This window comes from Betta splendens, chromosome 14 (assembly GCF_900634795.4).
Source record: "Betta splendens chromosome 14, fBetSpl5.4, whole genome shotgun sequence".
NCBI lineage: Eukaryota > Metazoa > Chordata > Actinopteri > Anabantiformes > Osphronemidae > Betta > Betta splendens.
In genome coordinates, this window is record NC_040894.2 from 15,649,261 (window position 1) to 15,674,177 (window position 24,917).

The window sequence follows — 24,917 nt, forward strand, 5'->3', positions numbered from 1 at the left end:
CTTAGAGTTCTGTTGATGTTGTACAGCTCCAAGCATTCGGTGATCCATGTGTGTGGCATTGAGTCATAGAGTTCTTGTAGTCGATCCAGGCTGTGCACAGGTTGGTGTGTCGCATTCTGCAGTCTTGGGCGACTGTTCTGTCTACCAGGAGTTGGTGTTTGGCTCCTCTGGTATCCTTAACAATGCCCTTCTGTGCTTCACTCATGTATTGACCCATGTGCCCACTTATCTTAGCTGCGATGATGGAGAGACAGGTTATTGGCCGGTAGTTGGACTGTACCCTTTGAGGGATCCTTCATTATCAGGATCGTTCGCCCTTCGGTTAGCCATTCAGGGTGAGTCCCATCCCTTAGCAGCTGGTTCATTTGTGCTGCCAGGCGCTCGTGGATTGCAGTGACCTTCTTTAGCCAGTAGGTGTGGATCATGTCAGGGCCAGGTGCTGTCCAGTTTTTCATACCTGAGACTCTTTGTTGGATGTCTGCCACTGTGATAGTCACTGGGTTCTGTTCAGGGAGGTTACTGTGGTCTTCCCTCAGATCCACCAGCCACTGTCCATCACTGTTGTGTGATACTTCCCTTTCCCATATACCTTTCCAGTACTGTTCATTTTCAGCCTTGGTGGGTCTGCTCTGCTGTTGTTACCCTGCCATTGAGAGTACAGGTTTTGTTGCGAACAGCCGGTTTATTCGTCTGGCTTCGTTGTCTCTGGTGTATCTCTTTAGGCGGCTGGCCAAGGCTTGTAGCCTTTGCTTGGCAGTTTCGAGTGCTTCAGGTATGGGCATCTGGCTGTACCTCTTGGGCATCGGTCTTTTCATTGCACCTCTGGGCCTCTGTCATTAGGCTCACTTCCCTCCGAGCTGCCTTGATTTTTGCCAACCTTCGTTTCCATGGTGGGTATTGTTTCTCATGGCTCCCATGGAGCTCCCCAAGCACCTCTAGGAAACCAATCAGCTCATTGGTTTCTGTCATTGTTGTGGTAGGGATCGCTCTCAATGCTGCATTCACATCTTCCATGAGACTTTCTGATGGTACTTCACTTAGCCGTTGTAGTGGGGTTCGGGGTTGCCTGTTTAATCTCGACTGACCCTTTCAGGTCAGTCGCTGCCTCGCTCAGCGAGGTCCTGGCTCCCCCTTGCCCTTGTATCTCGTGAATTCAGTTGCCGTTTGTGGATGTTGGAACACTGTGCTACTAGTTGCTTCGCAGTCAGCCTTGAATGTGGGTTTCTCCGTTCCCATTCGCCACACATTCTTTTCATGTAACCCCTCTGATTAGGGTTACTTGAGTAATTCCAACAGTTCTCTGTTCTCGCATCTTAGCCATTTCTTTCCTGTTCCAGTAGCCCATTTCTCGTCAAGGTGCTCCCCAACACCTAACGCGGGCTTGTTGAGCCCGAGTATTTCATGTGGTTCATCGTCTCTCATGATATGAGGTAGGCGGTAGCTTGAAGGGTCTTGCCCAAGGACCCACACTGGATGCTTAATTGCCCTAACGGGGATTCGAACCGGGGACCACCCGTATACAAGTCTTGCGACTTTACCGATTGAGCTATAGATAGATATATATATATAGATAGATAGATAGATAGATAGATAGATAGATAGACAGTATATATATATATATATATATATATATATATATATATATATATATATATATATATATATATATATATATATATATATATATATATTAACAAGGCAGCCACGCATTGGTAATGTCATGTCAAGATCAGTGTGAAATCCTGCAGCAACGAGGCAACAAAAATTTACCGCTCCATCTGTATTATATAGAGAGAAATTCTCACAGAACAAGACAGACCAACAGATTAGAAACACAGTACCAAATACCAACATGAAGCACAGACAAACCTTACATGAAATAGAACAGGACTAAGGCAGACAAGACAGAAAACAGATTGGAGGTGTCAGACCACAAAGACATGAAGTACCACAGGATTCTGTTTTAGGATCATTGCTGTTTCTATTACACTGTATATGATCCAGTTGTATTGTTCTTTCAGGGACTTTACTGGACCTGGTAGCCTGGTAGCTGGGCACCTTGCATGGCAGCCCATTGTTCCCCCAGGATGGGTTAAATGCAGAACACAAATTTCATTTCAACAGATATGATAATGACCAATAAAGGCTTTCTTCTTGATGACTAGCCTTTTGGAATGCCTGTCTCGTGTCAGGGAGTGGTTAAGCAACAATTTGTCCCATGACCATTTTCCCATAATATTCTTGACCACACCTCTTTTCAGCTTTTACTCCCACTTTCTGGTTGTTTTTGTGGAATTTATCACTTTCATATCTGACTCTCACTCAGACTTATATAGTCCTTGCTCAGCCTCAGGCATTTTGTCAGGCTGTCTGTTCATACTACTACAATTTGTTGGTTTGTATGCGTATTTTAGAAAATATCCATGTCATGTGTTCTTATTAACTGTTTATAACTTAGATGCTGTTTGAAGACGGAGTAAGCAAATTTATCTTGAGGGGGATAAACCTCCATCATCAACTCAAAATGAAGAATTGCTATCAAAATATAAACTATAATATAATTTTCCGAAAGAGATCCTGTTGACAAGAGTTTCACGCAATTTAGAGAGGTGCCAACATACTGTAATGCAAAATACACAATGCCCTGTCACTGAAAATCCTCTCATGCAAGGGTACCTCAACCAACAATTTTACATTCCATTCTGCAGAATGGAATCCTTGTATCTCCACACATGTCAATTTCTTCTAGAATGGGCAAAATGCAGTCTTGACAGCTTGACAACCATGAATTTTTCAGGGCATCCACTAGGTTTTTGAAGGTTTTTTTATGCCCAAGAGGTTGGAGAACTTCTTAAACACAAAAGTCCCGCAACCCTAAATAGCCAAGTCACATTTTCAACAACAATTCATTCTCAATAAACATATGACATTGTGAGACTTTATCCACACAAGGCATGTGTGTAGCATGGTCTGATAAGAGAAAATTAACAATCGTCTCTTCTCCCTTTAATGGAAATGTTAAGGACACATTTTGCCTAAATCATACATAAGTATATTATATTATAAACTGAAATGCTGAATATCACAGGACAATTCACTGTAGATGTGGTGTGCATTAAAATAAGAGCGCCATTGTTGCCTAATCTTACCAAAGAGTTAAATATATGCACACACTCCTAATATTCCAATATTTTTACTACCTGGCCAGCTGCCTAGTAGCATTTAGAATCCTGGCTCAGATATTTATGGTGACACATGAACAGGAAATTACCTCACTTTGTAAGTCAAATAGATTTTAATTTACCCAGCACTAACAATGTTCAACAGAAATGTACACAACGCATTGAGCTGTAAACAATGTGACAGACTTTGGTAGAAATTAAGACGCATGAAATAGAGATTTAGTAAGGTGTCAGGTAAACGGCTATCTATTACTGTAGAGAAAATAGAATTTTCTTTGCAGCTAAAGTGTCAAAGTGAAGCCCCCTGACAGATTCTGTTCCGGATCTCTATGCAAGTCTAGAAAAGCTGGGTCCTGTAACCACAACAAGAGAGATGACAGTAGCTGTAAACTGACATGCTTACAGCTGAGATAAAGCTGACAGCATTAGGATAGAGATTTCTAGAAGACTACATTTCACAACCTGCACTTGAAATATTGCATTGATTATGGTCTTATTAATATGCTGTACTACACCAGCAGCAGTGCTGTGTACAGGGATGGCTCACGTTTTTTCTCATGAACTTATCATGGATCATACTATATTATGTGTAATGTAGAAGTTTGGACAGGGCATTATGAAACACTTTGCAAGGATATCTGTGTGTCCCAGGCACTATATAACAGTAAGGGAAATAGAACTGATCCTGCATTTATTATCTCATTTCAAAAATAACCTGTCATATACAGTAATGCCCTCCCACTATGGTTATAATTGAATCACTACCCTTTGTCATCTGTATGGTTTATCTTCCTGTGGGGAAACACAGCTCTTAAATTAATGTTTTGCTACAACCCCCTCCTTGACTTTGGGATTAACCGAAGGCATAATTAAATCATAATTGCTGGAGTTCTAAACTTACAAACCTTAGCAAAACACGCACTGTTGTTTTTAATTCTAGAAGCTTTTTAGTGGTTAAAATTATGGTGCCATGTGTCATGAACTGAGCAGGAGTTTAGAGATGTGGGACCTGTGCAATTACTTGAGTAATTGTCTGTTGAAAAATGAGAGTTCTAAAAACGGCAGGCAAAACTCAGGGTCAGACAGGCAATAGTCAAAAAATGACGCTGGAGAGTCAACAATCTGGCAACTGGCAGTGGTGAGACGTGGTACTAAAATACACAATGTTAAATGCTGCATCTGTGGCGGGGTCATATACGCGGGAACAGCCGAGACTCATACTGTACATGTTACCTACAGAGGCTGCCGACCCCTAAACGTTATTCCTAATAAAAAGTTGTTGTCTTATGACTTTGAGACAAACCCCAATGAGAATGGCACGCATGTGCCTATTTACATCAGCGTGATCAGGGGTAATAGCGCCCGGTGGGATTGTTATGGACCCGAATGTGCAGTAAAGTTTTTCAAGCGCTTCAGGGCTAAAGACTACAATGATTCTGTGTTTTTGGCCCACAATGTGAGGAGTTTTGACAGCCCTATTCTTTTTAACCCCATTCAACGCCATTTGAACGCTAAGCTGATACTATTCACAAAGCCTCATTATAATCTGAAATTTAAAGATTCAATGAGTTTTTTGTCTTTTCCACTAGCCTGCCAAAAGCTCCGGGGTTCGACAAAGCCAAGAAAGGGCTTTTCCCGCACAAGTTCAGCTCTAGGGAGAATCGGCCATATCCAGCTCCTGAATATTATGGATGCAATCAAATGACTCTAAAGAAACGTGAGAATTTCATGGAGTGTTATGCCACAGTCATCACAGTTATCGCGCCTTTGCATCTAGTGAGTGCTTTGTGAACGAGATGCTTCTGGATCCGTTCAAGCGATCGACCATCGCGTCTGCGTGCATGTTTGTTTTTAGAACATAGTTTCTTTAACACTAGGAGTACTGCCTTTTCTAATCAGCTCATTGTAGCTGCCCCCCTGAGTCATGTGTGAATGGCTGCTCTTGTTACATAAATGGGGCAATTGACAGGATTGTTCATGCTGCTGGAGAATGAGCTGGGGGAGGACGATTCCTGGGGACTTTCTGTGGAGGTAGCACATTGTCTCTCAGCCAAAAACAGATACAATGAAGCTGAAGAAGGTTACAAAGGTTTTAGATTTTAAAACCTGCCTCAGAACTAGACACCACAAAGGAACTAAAACAGAGCTGAAACAAAAAACAGAGACCTGGTGCCCCATATTGGATGGAAGCAATTTCAGCACACATGGGTTTTTACTGAGATTGGCAAAACTGCGGACCGAGTACGGTCTCCATGTGATCGTGGTCTGGGAGCATTACTGGGAACATCTGAAAAGATCTAACTGGGGAGTGAGAGCATTCCTGAAAGTTTATAATCTCCCCGAGCCTCTGGTCCCAGCAGACGCTCTGTACGGGGGGCGCACATGTCCCGTGACGCCAAGATACTCTGCAAGTGAGGCTGAGGTTGTAAGGTACGTTGATTTTACATTCCCGTATCCTTACAGGGATGTAAAATCCTTATCCTTACGACTAAACGTGCCCTTAGGCGACGGTGTGTCATTCCCGTGGATTGTTTTTCCTTGTGCTTCCTCACAGATCCAGCAGAGGGCGCTTAATGTTCACTTTATGCAGAAGCTGTGCTAAGCTGAATCACCAGGATGGCCCATGCGCAACCCACCACGTTCACGCTGCTGCTGATGCTGTCAGAATCCTCAACTGTACGAGAACAAACCATTTTTTTTCTCCCATATGCGATGTTCTCCGATCACTCAAAAAACCCTCATAGCTACGTCTTTATAAAGACTTGTGAGGGAGCGGAGGGTAGCGGGTGTATCACATAACTGCTGTACTCTGATGATCACACCACACTTTGCCATGAAGGGGCAGTCTATAACCTGAGAGGGTGAAGGTTCAGCTCACGCATGACACAGCGGACCTTTGACATTTAGAGTTAGAGTGCAGGTAACCCCTGACATTGCTATCCCTTGACACTGGAGGGTAACCTATGACCTTAGAGGTCAGTATGAAAGGCCAGGCAAGCTTTGACCTAAAATGGTAAAAGGTAACAGGTGAAAGGGCAGGTGACCTTTTACCTAGAGCTGTCAGATTTAATTTAATGAAAAGTTGTCTCTCTATCACCATCAAGCAGGAATTGAAGATTTAATACATCATTACTCAATGATGAAGAATTCATCAGTTAGAGAGAGTGGGTAACATTTATGGAAACAAACCAGCAACCTCACCTTGTGTTTTCTGGGAGACTGCGAAGGCAGTTATATGTGGCAGAATTATTTCATATTCAATATGCTATTTGGTCATTTATTTTGAAAATGCATTCTGTAAATGGAAATGCATTATTAATAAGTGTTGATTCAATAGCCAGTTTTATTAATTAAACTTATAGACTTAGACTTAATCAATTGCATTTCATTTTCTCGTGGTTTAGAGGTGTCTTTATTCAAATGCGACAGCAGACAGCCGGAATGCATTGAATGATCTGTAAACATGCTCCAAGAGTCTCAAAATTAAAAAGTTTTGTTCAAACTTTATTGGCCGAGGTTAAACTGTCCTAATCAATCAGAGTCCACTACTGCAACTTCAGCAAACAGACAGAATGGCGGAGCCAGTGTTGTAGCCGTCAAGCGTTGCTGAGGCTTTTCTGACAAACAGCATAGAAATATTATTATTCCTGTATATGAGCACCTCAAATTAGTAGAACACCATTCCTTGACAGTACTACTTAGTACTTCATATAATACTATCACACGAAGCATAAGTTTTTTACTGTATACAGTGGCAGCAATGAAAAGTGTCAGCCTCTACTATGATTGGCATTCACCTTTAACGTGGTATGACCGGGTTCCAAATCCACTGTGTTGCCTGCGCAGCTCGGGTGTCATGTGACAAAAGAACAGATTTCTTGAGGAAGGACGCTCAGTTGAGTGAGTCCTGAACAAATCATTTCTATTTCCTGTCCTGCTGACTGAGCTTAAGCAGTTGCTGCCATGTGGCGAGAGAAGCTACTGCATGGAACTGAACGAGTCGTTCACTGAGAGGACTCGTTCCTGCCGAGTCATATAAAAGATTTGTTCATATTGAACGAATCGTTCACAAACGACACTGTGGTAGAATCAGATGTTACAAATGATTCTGAGCCATTATCCTACCAAACTGTGAATTTGCTACATCTATCGCTGTGTTCCCATGTGCATTCAGACTTTTATTTACATTGCACTGAGTTCAGGCCGACTGTAAGTGGTGAAACGCCCCCCCCCCCCCCACAGACGGCAAATTCGTATGATAATATTTTCTTACCTTGGCTAAAAGGTTTTTGGAAAATGCATCTAAACTTTAGGCCCCCACTGAATATCGTCTATGAACTGCAGAGTAACTACTGCATTATTTATCATTACTCGTTTATAAATATTTATAATTTATTATTACTCTTGATTATTGTTAGAAAGCGAAAATCGTTGTGAGTAGTACTTTATGAGTGATACTCAACTATCAGATGGTAAATACACAAAACACTAATGTCCAAATTTTGGTTTTGAATATATCCTGTTTAGTAAATTATCATTGATTAAAGTACTACTTAGTACTGTACTACTACCACAAAAAGTAGCAACTCATTTTACTGTAAACTTAGAGAAAGGTACTACTCTTAGATATGACACTGCATCATATTTAGGGGAGAGGGTCATTGTCACGCAAGGATGATGACTTGATGCTCTAATGTAAAAAATGTATACAGTAGGATGAGTTGATACTTTGTGGGAGTATCTTATGAAGTACTGAGTAGTACTGTGAAGGAACAGTGACTAAATTGAGAAACAGGTTTTATTCAAAGCCAAGTTTGGTCATTTGTGCATATTTTACAGTATCCACTGTCGTGGAATTACGTACTTCCTCAGCGCAGGCAGCGCGAACTGAAAGGGTCAGCGCAGTAACGCACCCAGCAGCATTGTGCGGCAGCTCCTTAAAGTGACAGTACCTAATATCCAGTGTCAACAATACAACCCACCTTCAATGAACACAGGGGAACAATAACATTCAGAAACAATAACCGTCAGGATTTTGGTGAAGTTTAATGTAACACCATAATAATACCTAAACATTAGATTGGATACCAGCATTTTAACACTGGTTACATAAGTCTGCTGTTAATTGCTACGATCTTCTGTCAATAAAAAAAATCAAATGTTAAACCCTTAGCGTCCTGTCTTGAGTCTTGTTTGGGTTTAAACCTAACTGTTGATTGTTCTCTAATATTGTGAAATTAGCAAAAAATGAAACAGGATTTGATCCTGCGGCCACTGCAGCAAAATAATGTTACACTCTTAACCATTATACCCATGAGAAATCTCTACTAAACTGACACGCAGCAGGTATGGCATAAAAACTTTTTCTAAACAGTAGCAGCTAGATCAACCTGTCACCACAATCACCACCATGATTTGTTGTTATGTTCAGCGGTTCCACGTAATGTAACCCCCCGTGTGGCTCCCAGTGTTTGTTTTTTTCGGGGGAAAACGGGTTCAAATGGCTCTTTGACTGTTTTGGGTTGCTCTAATATCATCTCCATTGTTCACTAGAGTGAGCCTCTTGGCTCTTTGCTATGATTGCAACACTGTTGCCGTAAGTATCAAACAAATCGCGCACTTCAACTATAGTGACAGCTGATTTGACCACGGAAAAACGAACAGTGGCTTAAACAACGTTTTTTAATTTTGAGACTCTTGGAGCGTGTTCACAGATTATGCAATGTATTCCGGCTGTCTGCTGTCGCATTTGAATAAAGACACATCTAAACCATGAGAAAATGAAATGCAATTGATTAAGTCTTTATTTGAAAGTTTCAAATAAAGTGACAGTGTGTTTCCGTTTCCGGTAATGCATTTCCATTTGCAGAATATATATTATGATATTGCATATTGAATTGCCAATTGACAAATGTATTACGAATTGGATATTGAGTCTGAAAAACTAAAGCTGGAACTTAATAATATAATTGATTGTAAAACTCAGTTTCAGATAGAACAGTTAGGTTTCAAAAACTTTGATCATCCCAATAGATGATCAAAGTCGAGTTCAATAATTAGTAGGCAAGGGAACACTCATGATCCCCATGAAAAAAACAAGACCTTTAAAGAGTTTTACCAAAAGTTATACATGTCACAAGTAAATCAATGTATTTCAGCCATTGAAGCGTTTCTGAACAAACTATAATTGCCAGAGGTAAAGGAAGAACAAACCACAACTCCACACTCATTGTTGTCTTTGACTGAACTACATGAAGCTCTGCAGGAGATGCCAAATAAAAAAGCTCCAGGGCCAGATGGATTCCCAAGTGAATTCTGGTTCTGGTTCTGGTCCATGCTGGCACCCAGCTTTTACAAAGTGGTAGTTGAAGTTAAACAACAGCATTCATTACCCACAAATATGAATTCAGCCTTCATTAGCCTTCTCCAAAAAACAGGAAAAGACCCAAGGCTTCTATCAAGCTACAGACCAATTTCATTAATACTGTAGATCTAAAAATAGTTTGTAAAGCACTTGCTAGAAGATTAGAAAAAAGGCTTCATTAAAGGTAGACAGTCAACAAACAATATGAACAGATTGATCAACTTAATTGATTATGTATAATAATGTGTGTATGTATGTATATATGAGTGTATGCACATAACACCATTCTGTTTCCCTCTTACCTCACCGTGTTTCTGCCCTGGACCACGCCCAGTCCCACTCTCTCAGTACACTCCCTGCAATCAGGACAATTCCACGCACCAGGATCTCCCCTCTGCCGCCCTTCGAATACCCTTCCTTCAAAGTGCTGGGTCATTACCGACATCTCCATTGCCTCAATCACGGACATCGGCGAAGGAACTTGCTTTGCTCATGTTAATCAGGCATGTGATGTTCCGTATGGAGACTACGAACGTATGCCGAGTAGAGGAGGCGGTGTTTCCGCGATGCACGTATCGAGGCTTGCTTCATTTAGGTCTAGTAGATTTCCTACTAGAGCAAATGAAGCTTCAAGCTTTGCGCTGGAGTCAACCAATTGGATGAAAGGCTTCAATGCTTCATAAAGCTTCATCTGCCCATTACTACGACACACAGTATTTACACATCAGCTGTTCTGCCGCAAAGAGCGGGTGCACACGCTTCTGTGCCGGCACCTGGACATTTCACCACCATTCCATCTCTTTCCGTTGCTACATCCTGGACTCATCATCACACACACATTACGCATCGTTAGTTTTGTTTACTTGGTTTTGGTTGCTGTTTTATCACTTACTAGTAGTCGGACTTACGCGTCACGTCGTCATTTGTGTTGTGTTCTTGTGTTCAATGTACCTGGGGATTATCGTGGGGAGTATGTGTTATTGTGTATACCTGTTTAAGGGGAATATTAGGGTTATATGTATAGTTTTCCAGTAGTTTCCAGAACTTTCTGGAGAATGGTTCCCCCCAGTTGAAGGGGGCGGGGCCAGGCCTTTAAATAGAGTGGCCAAACCCCATCGTGGGGAAGAGTAGTTGGACAGAGAGCAAGTTGGTTGGTGAGAAAAATTGTTAGAGCAAAAGAGAAAAGAGACATTCATTTTTGAGCGGTTTTGGGTTTTGATTTCCACAGTTATTGGTTAATTTCCTTATTTTTATTATTGTGTTTGTGATCACCTGTAAATACTGCATCTGGTTTTTGCACTGCACTGCCCAATAAATGTACCATCTGCGCGCAAGCCATTATCCATTTGTTGTTTTTGATCATTTTCCCATGTTTTGAGTGAGCAGTCAGAGTTCACTCACCACAGTGTGTCGTCCAGCGATGCTAACTTTGTTCATGCTCTGCTGTGGCACTTGTTTATGTTTGGCCTCACAGGTTTGGTTCTTGCTTTCTGTAAATCACGCAGTGCATTATATTTAAGACGTGTAAGGGAGTCAAGTCATGCTAGCGGTTGTATGCAAGCTGTTGAGTCCACAAGTTACTGTATGTTCTTGCTTTCTGTTGACCACGCATTGTGATACGTTTGAGACATGTAGGAGAGTCAAGTCATGCTAACTGCCAGCCCTTGTTCATGTTCTGCCTAGCTTCTGTTTAGCCTTGCTCATGCCATGCCTTGGCTTCTGTTTTTTCATTATTCTGTTCATTGAGTGTTTTCCTTTTCCTGGTGTATTTTGGTTTAGTTTTGAAGGGGTGTTTTGTGTTACTTTTAGTTTCTATTAAAAGGACTTCAGTTCACCTCGGTTCTGGACACCTCATTTCTGGCTCTGACTCTGACTGTCCAAACCCAGTACTGCTTAAGTTGTCCGCCAAATGGGATGGTGGACCGTGACAATAACACACAAACTATACAGTATATTAAATGTGTTTTAATTGAATATATTAAGCTAATGGTATGATGCAACCCAGTAGTTTTCAAATCTGCACAAAATAAAACTGGATTCAGATGCATCACAAGTGGACGGTCACAGTTTGACAGTGCAACATTGACGGTCACAGGTTGATAGTGACAAGTTGTGATCGCAACCAGTGAACAAGAAAATCTATCTATCAGATGCAATATCTAATAATAATATATAATAATATAAGTCCTGTGAATAGAATGGAATGGTAGTATATCACTCAAAATACCAATTCTTTACAGTATGTTAACAATTCATCAGTATATATAACCTTTAATATGTAAATGCTGTCTGTCATTTTGTGGTTGTTACTCTGGGACAGCCATGTCATACGTGCAAAACATTTGTAAGTGAAATTGAATCAGTAATTTAATCATGAAACATAGGGGTAAAAACAAAGGGTAAAAAAGGCAGGATATAAATACTTCTTATCACAAGTGCAGAACATCAACGAATTATTGCTGTGATGAAAACAGGAAATGAACAAAGGTACGTGGAGGAAAACAAAACAACAGCGCCTCAAGTGGCACAACGGCTGATTGCTACACCCCAGGCTGCCAAGGCTCTCTAATCACCATGAAGAATGTACAAGCCCATACGCACTTAGCTTTTCTGAGAGCAGTTGGCTTCTCTTCACCTCAAGTCAACCTCATACAAGTGGCTCAGCAGTGAATTATGGGTTAATTAAAGCTGTGGGGAAACAAGTAAACACATCTGAATCTGTTTGACACAGTGCATGTTGGAAGGTAAAAACTGAGTGTAAGGCGCCCCCAAGCTAATAAAAGGCCCCTATTTGCCAAAGGATGCAGACCCCCCCTCATACACGTTCGCTTCTCTTCACCTCACTTAAAGCATTCATTTATTTAGAACGAATTTATGATAGATTTATTGCTCATGTTACTTTTTCAAAAACAATCACCTATCCTAAATAAAATGATTTTTCACAATTATGCATGAGCAATGATGGCTTGTCTAATTTTGCAAAGCTTACAAGTAGTTCAAAAGTGAGTTATGGGTTAATTAAAGCTCTGGAGAGGTAAACAGTGAATCTGTTTGACACAGTACACATTTGAAGGTAACTTCGGTTGCCCTTGTCTGCAGTAATTTCACAGAGGATTGTCTCCACATGCTAATTCTACCCTTTAATACTTCTCCCTCAGTTTCATCCCTTTTTTTAATAAGCTTGAAATTAAAACTGCAGCACATGCTGGCCTATTTTACAGGAGAGATGATAAGGCTATGTGAAGACAAACGAGTCGGGGGTTACATCAAACAGCACCATAATCAAAGCACAATATACAAAGGGACATTTACACAACAATAAACATGTGGTGGACCTCAACTAGAGGTTAAGTAGATTGTAATTTAATCGCTCCACCATCTAAATAAGGGTTTCATCACATTTATGTTTGCACCCTAACTATGGCACTATGAAATCACACACACACACACACAGACAACATACATCTAATTCAACCAATAAATGACTTGATGTTTAAACAAGGAAGGAAATCAGTTAGTTATTTAATAAAATGTTGTGTTAGGCAAAATTATTTAAAACAAATTAAATAAAGAAAAATTAGTGTATTCATGTATTACTCAAGAAACAGCATCTTCCTCTGGATCTTCTCTGCTACATGTAAATGAGTGTAAAAAGGACAAAGAAAACAATAAACTGAGTCTTGTAAGTTGCAGGTCAAGAGTAAAAGCATTTACTGTCTGAAGCAGAGAATTTTATTATTGCTACTGAACTGAAATTGAGGTCACTCAACTTTTAACCACACAATTATATTGTATTTCTATCTTAATAAACTAAATAGCCAATGCTATTTTATTAAGATATTTGCATTTTAATTACAGTAATTAGCAGGACCAAATCTGTGCTCAAATGTGATTAATTGTAACAAATGCACTTCCAACTTCTCCCTAGGACACAGTGCTTTCTGTCAGCCATCATCACACAGCTCATAAATAGTTCAGTCCTACAGGCTTACTTAATGAAACAAGAGAAGCAGGTATGGAGGCTGTGACAACACCTGAACTGTTGCTACTGTGCAACACGGGGAATCAGTGTAAAGGCCTACTTGTTTATCCCTTTTTCTAACATTACAAACATAAATATACAAGCTTTTTGAATACAGGTCCTTATTTTTCCACTTTGTATATAATATTTGTAGAATATTTCCATGTTTTTTTCATTTTTATCAGCTGCAGTAAAATGTAGATTGTTTTTCCTGCCATATTTATGATTTTCTGTGGCTTGACATTTTCAAAATGCTGCAATTGTTTCGTTACAGATAACTCTGGCCAACTTGAGGGGTTCTGAGTAATCCCTGATAATGCTCAACAGCAATTTTATATCTTTGTTTTCTGAGGCAATTTGGCCTTTTTGCGTTGCGTCTGTGTGTAATCAAAATGTATTTCCATATTTTTAGTCTGAAGTCTTTCTGGGCAAAGCACAGCCAAGTTGCTATTGAGTTGGCAGTTGCTCTGAAAGCAAAAAAAGGAAATACATTCTCACCACAGACCTGAAATTATTTAACGCTATGGTCAAGCTGTTGACTTGCACTGCACACTGCATAATAAACGTGACTGGAAACTCGTAAAAACTAGAAAAGCACTGAACTACCTGGAAGTTTTTATACCAGACAAAACATACAAAACTGAAACCAATGGCTCTCGAATGCACTGAACACATACAACATACAGTACAGTAGGCAGTTAAGACACAGGTAATGACAAATAGTCAACAGGTGAATGGACAGAATGACAATGTCAACCATGGCTCAGAATAGAAGATTAACAGAGAGTAAAGTGTGACAGGATACATGGCTGAACAATAACACTGCCAAGCCTGGATATAGAATGTTGCACAACCACAACGATCACACACAAACGCGAACACAAACCCCACACACGCCCACTAAGTTGGTCAACTAGCGTAGAAAAGCTAAATACAGAACAGGAACAGGTAGCTGGATTCATAATCCACAGCACAAAGTGGGTCGGCAGTTCAGCGGACATACACAGAATGCAGCAAACAGCAAACAACCAACGGGATCTGACAGGACTTAACACTATCTGGCGAAGGATTGATGACTGAGATGGTGCATTTACAAATTGAACCCAAGTGTTAAGAATAAATGGCAGTAAGAAAGCAACAAGAATGACCAGCTAAGAAATGATGTGTTGCTGTTATGTTTCTTCCTTATTCTATGCAGTTATTATATGATTTATGACTTATGTTCTGCAATTAATATCTTATGTTTTGTCTTACTTCTGTTTTATGTTTTTGACATTTTACCTACATTGTTCAATGGTTGTCTCTGCCTGATAGACTCTGGACTCTAGCTCCCAAACTCAAGGCCGGGGAGTTGTGTAAACATGTGTAAAATCTCCACACACGGCGACAGGGATGAGATGGTGCATGCAGTCTGATTGGACCACACAGACGTTCCACCGTAGTCGGACAGAGGGGTTAAAAAGCAGAAGCAACTTGAGGTTTGTGGGCTCTTTGCATCACACCTTCGTGGTGTGTGCACTGATCTCCATCACGAGATCAATCATCAGCACGATCAACATCCATGCTTTTGATTTGCTTTCCCCGTTATTTTTATTTTCCTTTATTTTTATAATAAATCACACAAAAGACAACTCTCTCATCTGCCTCTTTATGGGAAATTTCCACCACAGTTGCGGATCGAGCTAGAGCACCTGTTTTATGCATGTGTGACAAATAATCAGAAAAACACAACTGCAAATCAAGAAAATAACGATAATGGTCCATAAAAAATCCCTAACAATGTGAATGAGAGGAAAGAGAAAAAATCTCAACACTACCACAAGACAAGTGACAAGTGACCTAAACTGAGAATAATACTACATTTTACATACATATAGACATACCCTGTCATGGGAAAAATTGTGTCTTCCTTATTTCTATGCAGTTATTATACGACTTATGATTTATGTTTTGCATTTAATATTTTATGTCTTGTCTTACTGTATGCATTTGGCATTTCACCTGTTTTGTTCAATGATTGTCTCTGCCTGATAGACTCTCGTCTCAAGCCTCCAAAACCCAAGGCTAGGGTGTTGTGTCTCCCTGTATGTTGAGACTTGGTGCTCCTTTCTCACAGATGCAGGTGTGAGAAAGTAAAAATCTTCACACACTGCGTCTGGGAGGAGAGGCCTGTAATTTGATTGGGCTAGACAGACATTCCACCCTAGTTGGACAGAGAAGCTAAAAGGCAGAAACAACTTGAGGATTGTGTGATCTTTGCATTATACCTCCGTGGTGTATGTTCTGATCTCCCCAGCTGGCTTTTTATTTGCTTTCCTCATTATTGTTATTTTCTTTATTATTTCAATAAATCGCACAAAAGGACAACTCTCTCTCATCTGCCTTTATTGCAAAAATTCCACCACAGAAATTGGCGTTGTCGGCAGGATCCCGCGGCAGGTCGTCTGGACGGCGTGATCAGGGACGGCGGTCCTGAGGACTAGGTTCGCTCAGCCTCCAAACCTCTACAGCAGTTCTGAGTGGGAGGACTGCTCACCCGTCTGGATCGCCTCTGACGAGATCCAACGAACTCAAAATCCAACCTCTACTCTGCCCGGTGAGAGAGATTCCGTTTTGTTGCGACTTATTGAGGAAAAAAAAAAAGAAAACGGGTTTGAAATTGGTTTCATTACTTGGCTCTGATCATTTGGTTTAGGGAAAGTAAGGCAAATAACAATTAATTCTAAGCATCCCCTACTAGACTAAAACAAACAACGATAAAGGAAAAATATAACTAGGACTAGAGATAATAATATTTCTAAAACGACTATTTGGCTCAAAACATCCAAAAATAATATATATATATATTTTTTTTTAATTTTAAATTCAATATTCGGGTAAAATTAATTAGGTCAAAGTCTGCCCTGGTGGTCGAGACGGTGGTTGCTAAGGGTTGGCTCGTGGGACCGAGCTTGTTTTGTCTGTACTGAGGATACAGACCAGTGTGCAGATCTGAGCGCAGTCCAGAGGGAGTGGACAAGGAAATAAAAGACGGCTTCTGTAAGACGGAGCGCGTTTGCAGGGGGAAGTGGTTTTGAGATACGAGGGACCCGGGTCTTAGAGGGGCCTGACGGTGAGGGACCACTTCCGAGAACCCTGTCGCTGATCTGAGCGGTTCCCTTTCTACGGAGACGTCCGTGGAAGAGAAATTTCGAAAAAAGGTTCCGGCCGGAACACATGAAAATCTAAGGCAGGAAACCGCCGGGACTCTGAAAGATGGGTTCGGGGCAATCTAAGTCTCCACCACCAGACTGCAGCATTACAAAATTAATGAGACGTAAATATGGTGATGAGTGCGTGTCATGTCTTCACGACTGGACAAAACATTATGGGTTTCAAGAAGGTGGATCACTCAGTGTGAAGGACATACGCGCTTTAAAAGAAAAATTAGAAGAAAAGGAGAAACAGCTCCGTAAAAGCAAAACAATTAAAGTTAAAACTTTAGAGGAAATTGAATTAAATAATAGATGCCTTGAAATATGGGTTAAAGAATTCGAACGCAGGGAAAGATTAAAATGCCAAAAAGAACTAGGAGGGAGAAAGGATGAGAGTGGTGACGTAGCTGGCAGAAAAGATAACAACTCTGTGGAAGCTTGCACACCGCCACCATACACACATACACACACACAACATGATGAGAAACAGAGCGCTCCCACTGTTTCTGCTTTGTATCCTTTTGCAGAGCTGAGCGCGGTCAAGGTGAATCCCGACCTGGACTCCTTCTACGTCAGCAGGAAGGCCGGGCAGGGTGGACAGCAGGATCAACAGCCTGACCAACAGCAACTGCCTGCCCCGCATCAACAGCCTGCACCACTGCAGCAGCCTGGCCCACATCAACAGCCTGGCCAACCTCTGTTATCAGGAGCTGCAACATCGGCTGCAGAGCAGTCAGAGCATGTGGAGGACAGTGTAAATGCCACACCAACTCCTGGAATGGATGTAGAGGCGTTCTGGGCCAATTCACCTGTCGGCTTCATTCCTACATCATCCACTGCCACAGGCTCTGCCCATGCACCAACTGCCACTACGAGTGCTGCCTCTGCAACTACCAGCGTTCGTACCCTAAGGAGCAACACACCAGTAGCTCCAGTAATCAGCTTGCCCATGGTGGAAGTGGCCGGCCCTGAAGGAAGCATGTTAGTGCACAGACCATGGACTAGCGCTGACATAGCTGACTTTGCTCAAAATCTCCCAGACATCACTGTATCAGGAAAGACATTCGGTGCCAACCTTCTGGCTTTCTGCCAGGAGTACAGACCCACTGGAGCTGAGATCCGTCGCATCCTGGCCAAACGTCTTGCACCTTGTGAATACCAAAAGCTGGCTAGACAATTGCCTGATGTGACACTGGCTCTCAAACACAAAGACTGGACAAACAACTTAAATGATGGATTCGTTACCGCAGTGAGGACGCTTGTTGCCCACCTCGAAACTGCGTTCCCTGATAAAGTCTGTATGATTAAAGTCACTACATGCAAACAACAACCAGAGGAATCAGTTGATGACTTTGTTCACCGCCTCACCACTACATACAACACACACGGAGGAGTTCATCCTCCCCCTGAAGGAGTGGGAGGACTCGTTTGTTCAACATACGAGAGTCACCTGTGTGAACTGGTGATGAAAGGCTTACTCCCTGAAGTTTTTGACGCCGTGAAGCAGTCATACATCGGATGGAAAGAAGAAGCGCGTCTGTCTGACCTCACAAGACACGCACGCCATGCTTATGACACTCTTCAGCAGAGGAAGATGGCGAAGAAGGAAAAACAACAGAGCGAATTGTATCTGCCATCCTTGGAGATGTTCTCTGCAATGCATAACAATAACAGAGGAGCGGGCAGGTTTCGCGGGCGAGGAAGAAGAGACTTCAGACGGAATTGGCCCAACAGAGACACAGGAGGCGCATCTGGAGATCCAGGAAACGCTTGCCACATCTGTGGCGAGATGGGACATTGGAAGAAGCACTGCCCCCGGCTACGTCAGGTTCCACCCTCCCGGGCACTCTCGTCAGACTGACTAGAGGAGGAGCCCAGCGAAGGTTTCCGTTCACATGATGACGTAGACGGTACCGCACAGACACACACACACTCGATCACACTTGATACATGCTCAATCGATTCAAATTCATGCTTGCCTGCTTGCAATGAAGACTTGCTTTCTGCTCAAAATATCCCACAGAGTGATTCTGAAAAGAATAACAAACAGCTAAATGACAACTGCTGCATGACTTTACAGTCAAATGGTTTCAAACAATTTCCTGAGTTTGCTCTGACGGTTCAAGGTGAACGTATGGTGTTTTTAGTAGACTCAGGAGCAACAAATTCGGTAATAAAATCTTCCATGTTTTCCAATCCACCTAAAATGAGTGGACGATTTGTGCACACTATAGGTTCGTCTGGCCAGACAATAAAAGAAAAACTTACTGTGCCTCTGTCTTGCACAACATCAGACGGCAAGACACTCAAACATTCATTTTTGCTTTCAAACTTATGCCCAGTTAATCTATTAGGAAGAGATCTCATGTGTAATTTAGGTATTTCACTGATTTCCACTCCGGAGGGAGTGCAGGTCACAACCACGGACAATGTGAATAATTATTCCTTCGTTTGTGTTAATTTCAGCTCAGAGCCGCTGCTCTACTCTTATCAGTGGCTGCTGAAGGGAGGGGCTGTAACTGAGGCCCTCATACAGGCTGCTCGACAGCTTGTTTCCTCACAGAATACGACCTTTAGAGACACATCTGACCTGTCTTGTACAGCACATGTGTCCACTGGTCCTGATGAGGAGTTTGAAAAATCATGGTTACGCACACATGCGGACAAACTGACCTCAACCTCTCTTTTTTGGGATGAACATAGGTCTGCGCTTGCGATTTCTCTCACTAACGAACAAGAGAGATTTGTTGATGCTTATTCTACAGATCCACATGTCCTTCTGTCAAAACATGACGGAGACAGATGGCAGGACTTGGGTCCTTTCGTGGACAGATGTCAACGGGAAGGAGACTGGCAAACGACTTCCGACCCGAATGTGATGTATTCACCTACTTTGCATGTTTACAAAAAACTTTTTCAGTCTAACTTTCATGCGCAGCGTACAGTGCACTTGGTACCTCAACATTCCACACACACTCCACACCACGTGTTTTTGTCAGAGGACGCTCTGACGCAGTATCCAGCCTTACAGGAAGTTCCGGCTTCCCTGTGGGCCACACACAAATATGATGTAGGTTTGATCAAAGGATGTGACCCAGTGGTCATCACGCCAAAATCTGACTACAGACCATGCAAACCGCAATACCCTTTAAAGAGAGAAGCAATTGAAGGAATAACACCGGTGTTTAACTCTCTTTTGAAAGCAGGAGTCATCGTCCCATGTGACAACTCTCCAGTGAGGACTCCACTCTTCCCAGTTAAGAAAATCAGAGACAAAGGACAGCCAACAGAATGGAGGTTTGTCCAGGATCTGCAAGCAGTAAATGCGGCGGTCCAACCACGCGCGCCTACGGTACCGAACCCCTACACAATTCTTTCTCAGGTTCCGCCCAAGGCTAAATTTTTTTCAGTAATTGATTTGGCCAATGCTTTTTTCAGCGTGCCCGTCCACAAAGACAGTCAATTCTGGTTTGCTTTTGAATTCAACGGAAAATCATACACCTTTACCAGACTGTGCCAGGGGTATTCAGAAAGCCCTACCATCTACAATATGGCACTGAAAGAAAGCCTGGATGATCTTGTCTTGTCCCCAGGCACCGCCCTGCTGCAGTACGTTGACGACTTGATGATCTGCACTGAGGATCAGGAAACTTGCGCAGCAGACACGATCAAGCTGCTGAAACACCTGCATGCTGCTGGACACAAAGCAAGTCTGTCTAAATTACAGTTTGTGCGGACGGAAGTTACCTTCTTAGGTCACATCATTACCGCGGAAGGAAAATCCATTTCACCTAAAAGAGCTGAAGCTATTCAGAACCTGCCTAAACCGTGCACATACAAACAGCTTATGTCCTTTTTAGGCATGTGCTCTTATTGCAGGAATTTCATTCCTAACTGCGCCGTCTTGGAGGCTCCGCTTAGAGCTCTGATGCAGACGTCTTCTGCATCCACCACCCGCCTCACGTGGACATCTGAGGCTGAACAGGCGTTCACCGACCTCAAACTAGCTCTTCAGTCGGCTCCTACTTTGGGTCTGCCTGACCCTACGCGACCTTTCACCCAAACAGTGGATGAGAAATCAGGTTGTATGACCTCTGTCCTTCTACAGGATCATGGAGGGCGTCCACGCCCTGTAGCCTATTTCTCTGCTAAGCTTGACCCAGTCGCTGCGGGGCTCCCACGATGCCTCCGAGCAGTGGCTGCGGCAGAGAAAGCCGTGCTGGCATCACGTGACATTGTTGGCTATTCTGATGTCACCCTGCTGGTTCCTCATGCCGTGTCTTTGATCCTTTTGGAACAAAAAACATCACATCTTTCTACAGCCCGATGGCTTAGATACAACACCATCTTACTGGACATGCCAAACATCACTGTCAAAAGGTGCAATGTGCTTAACCCAGCCACTTTGTTTCCAGGCCCTGACGATGGCGAGCCTCACAACTGTGTTTCGGTGTTGAACCAGGTCTGCACTCCGCGCCCAGATCTGTCGGAGGTGCCGATTCCTAACTGTGACCTCGTTCTCTTTGTTGATGGCTCCGCCTCTAGAGACCCTGCTTCGGGCCACTGTCAGGTTGGATATGCAGTCTGCACCTCTCATACTGTTTTACAGTCTGGCCCTTTGCCAGGACATTACTCTGCTCAGGCTGCGGAGTTGATTGCACTGACCGAAGCCTGTAAATTGGCTGAAGGGAAGTCTGTTACTATCTACACAGACTCCAGATACGCTTTTGGCGTTACGCATGACTTTGGTGCTCTGTGGAAACACAGAAAGTTTTTGAAATCTGATGGCAAACCTATCTTGCATCATGATAAGGTTGCTGATCTGCTCGACGCAATTCTGTTACCAGCTGCAATTGCTGTATGTAAGTGTCCCGCACACACTGGGGGCACTGATCCCATCTCTGCTGGAAACGCACGCGCTGATGCTGCTGCGAAGGCAGCTGCCCGACTTCCCCTTCCTCTTGCTCCCTGCCTCTTATCCTCCACCTCTACCCAACCTCCCTCTTCTCCCTCTGCTCTGCCTGATCTTCAGACATTCTCTACCCCACAGGAACGCAAGCTCTGGCTGACGAATGGCGCCACCAGTAGCCATGGCGTTTGGTATGGGCCCGACGGCAAACCTTGCCTACCTAAACACTTTTTCCCTCATTTCGCGAAGTTGACACATGGATTAGACCATGTATCAAAGGGGGGAATGTTAGATGCTCTTACAAAACATTGGTACACTAAGGGATTTTCAATCTATGCGCAAAAATACTGTGAAGCGTGTATGACATGCGCCCAACACAACCCAGGTAAGACGACTGCCAAACCACTGGCAGCTCACCCACCACCGGAACAGGCGTTTGACCATTTAATGCTGGACTTCATCGAACTAACGCCGGCAGAAGGTAAAAAGTATTGTTTAGTGATTGTTGATATGTGGTCAAAATGGGTGGAGGCCTTCCCAGCTAAACATGCTAACAGCCATGCAGTTACCAAAGCCTTGCTGACAGAAGATAATTCCCAGATGGGGGATTCCATCTAAAATCAGCAGTGACAACGGCTCACACTTTGCAAACCAAGCCCTCGAGGAAGTGGGAAAGTTTCTGAACATTGACATCAGAAAGCACTGCTCTTACCACCCTCAAAGCGGAGGGGCGGTAGAGAGAGAGAATGGCACTTTGAAAAACAAACTGGCTAAATGCTGCTCAGAGACTGGTCTCAAGTGGACTCAGGCTCTTCCCATTGTGCTCTCATACATGAGAATGAGGAGAAGGATGAGAACAAACCTCAGCCCGTATGAGATCCTATTTGGTAGACCTCCTATGATGGGACTCCACCCTGAGACTGAGACTAGGATTTTACCACCTACTGAAATGTGCGAAGACGCAATGCTACAGTACTGTAAGAACTTATCCTCTGTTCTGTCCCAAATCTCTAAACAGGTGAAAGCGGCTCTGCCCAAACAGGCGACAGAACCACTGCACATATTTCAACCAGGAGACTGGGTGATCATTAAGGAGCTTCGCAGGAAGCACTGGAACTCAAAGCGGTGGCAAGGTCCCTTCCAAGTCCTTCTGACGACCAACACGGCTGTGAAGATCGCAGAAAGAGCGACTTGGATCCACTCCAGCCACTGCAGGAAGGTCCCGGATCCGACAGACGACCCTCCATCTACATCTACACCACACGAGAAATCCACCACTGACGAAAAGAACTGAGAAGGACGACCCTCGCTGTGCTCACACACGCACTGAGGCGAGGCTGCGTTGACCGTTCAGCTAAAGGTGTGAGCCAAGCGCCGCCTGAAGCTGCGCCGGTGAATCACACTGTCAGACCATACATCTACACACACGTTCCTGAGAAAACACACACACGAGCAGCCTTGAGTTGCCGACGCTGGACGACGTGTAGACTCTTCACATCACGGGAGTGACAGTGACTCAGACGACATTGGGAGGAAACCTGGCGGTGATAACGAATCCCAAGTGTCTCTGTGATCAGCTGATCACAACCTGAAGAACCCCAACAAACTGTCAAGGTGTCAACAAACAGGTTGGAAACAATCTAACGCTACTATTCAACAGGAAGAAGAAGACACTGATTGTGACCCTGTTGCTTTGATCCTTATTGTATGTTACTTTAATATTTGCTCTAAATTGTGTGGTTGATTTACATGTATACCTCTCTGTGATTTCATCCACTATTCTTAAACAAAGCATTTTATGCTTCCACTTGATTCACACTTTCACACAAATTTTTATCTTCCACTGACACAAAATGGCATTCACCAGACGAAACCTGATAAAAATGATTGTCATATCAACCATTGCGGTGACATGTGTGACCTTCCCGTACTTCTGGAGAACTCACACATTTGTTCACTGAAGATCCAAGCGCGATATCAGCGGCGCTTTCGTACCAAATGACACAATGCACTACATTCAGGAATCCAGATACCGATTCACTCATTGGTTCTGATGCTGACTCTGTAGAGGATGATGTTGACAACGAGGACCACAAAGACTCCGATGATGATGGTAGTGACACAGAGACTGACGCCACAATAGTTTAAATCAACATATAACCCTCTTCCTATTTTTGCTTGACTGAACGTGATCTGATTGATTATAGGCTTATGTCCCTGTCTTTCCAAAGCTCATACACAAGGGTTATTCTAGTATAACTACCCACAAAAACAGCTCACGATCTTTTATCCCTACGCCATTTACATTTGTATAAGCAATACGATTAACGAATCACATGTTTGACAATTTTTCTTCTTAGTGCTTGATTAATGTGTAATCAAAGGGGGGAGTGTCATGGGAAAAATTGTGTCTTCCTTATTTCTATGCAGTTATTATACGACTTATGATTTATGTTTTGCATTTAATATTTTATGTCTTGTCTTACTGTATGCATTTGGCATTTCACCTGTTTTGTTCAATGATTGTCTCTGCCTGATAGACTCTCGTCTCAAGCCTCCAAAACCCAAGGCTAGGGTGTTGTGTCTCCCTGTATGTTGAGACTTGGTGCTCCTTTCTCACAGATGCAGGTGTGAGAAAGTAAAAATCTTCACACACTGCGTCTGGGAGGAGAGGCCTGTAATTTGATTGGGCTAGACAGACATTCCACCCTAGTTGGATAGAGAAGCTAAAAGGCAGAAACAACTTGAGGATTGTGTGATCTTTGCATTATACCTCCGTGGTGTATGTTCTGATCTCCCCAGCTGGCTTTTTATTTGCTTTCCTCATTATTGTTATTTTCTTTATTATTTCAATAAATCGCACAAAAGGACAACTCTCTCTCATCTGCCTTTATTGCAAAAATTCCACCACAACCCACAATTTAAAGGTACGTAACAGAGGTAACAGATTAGAAACCAAGACTTATTCTGTTCCTATTCTCTCCATTGGACAGCATGTTTGGTATTTGCAAGTATTTGTGAACAATTCAAAGTCTTCTTTCTAGGTACATGACTTGTCCTTGCATGATTGCAAGAGTGGAAGATATCACTTTTAATAAAGTATGATAATGCAGCCGGGTCAGAGATGACCTTCTTACCTCTGTATTTATTATCTTCACTGTGGTTTAGGTGACAGTTGTGCACCTGAATGTGGAGCTCAACCCTGGTCTCTTAGTGGGTTTTTGGCAGTGTCAGTCAGTGAGAAATA

At 42.7% G+C, this 24,917-nt stretch overlaps 2 protein-coding genes across 18 annotated transcripts in view; one reads left to right on the plus strand and one right to left on the minus strand.

The window, feature by feature from the left end:
* The window catches only part of ntm (neurotrimin), a 337,950-nt gene that overhangs the window by 52,687 nt on the left and 260,346 nt on the right, over positions 1 to 24,917 (minus strand). The window lies entirely within an intron of this gene.
* On the plus strand, positions 15,458 to 24,575 carry LOC129605132 (uncharacterized). Of its 4 annotated transcripts, none has more exons than XR_008696683.1 (3): positions 15,458 to 18,671; positions 19,968 to 20,113; positions 22,689 to 24,575. XR_008696683.1 is itself a non-coding variant. In XM_055514682.1 (3 exons), the coding sequence occupies exons 2-3, from the start codon at positions 20,085 to 20,087 to the stop codon at positions 22,286 to 22,288; spliced, it is 2,118 nt and encodes a 705-aa protein (XP_055370657.1). In that variant the 5' UTR covers positions 18,534 to 18,671; positions 19,968 to 20,084; the 3' UTR covers positions 22,289 to 24,568. The 4 variants fall into 4 exon arrangements, 3 of the variants coding, with proteins under 3 accessions (XP_055370658.1, XP_055370657.1, XP_055370656.1); XM_055514682.1 differs by having other exon boundaries at positions 18,534 to 18,671; positions 20,200 to 24,568; XM_055514683.1 differs by lacking the exon at positions 19,968 to 20,113 and having other exon boundaries at positions 22,689 to 24,574.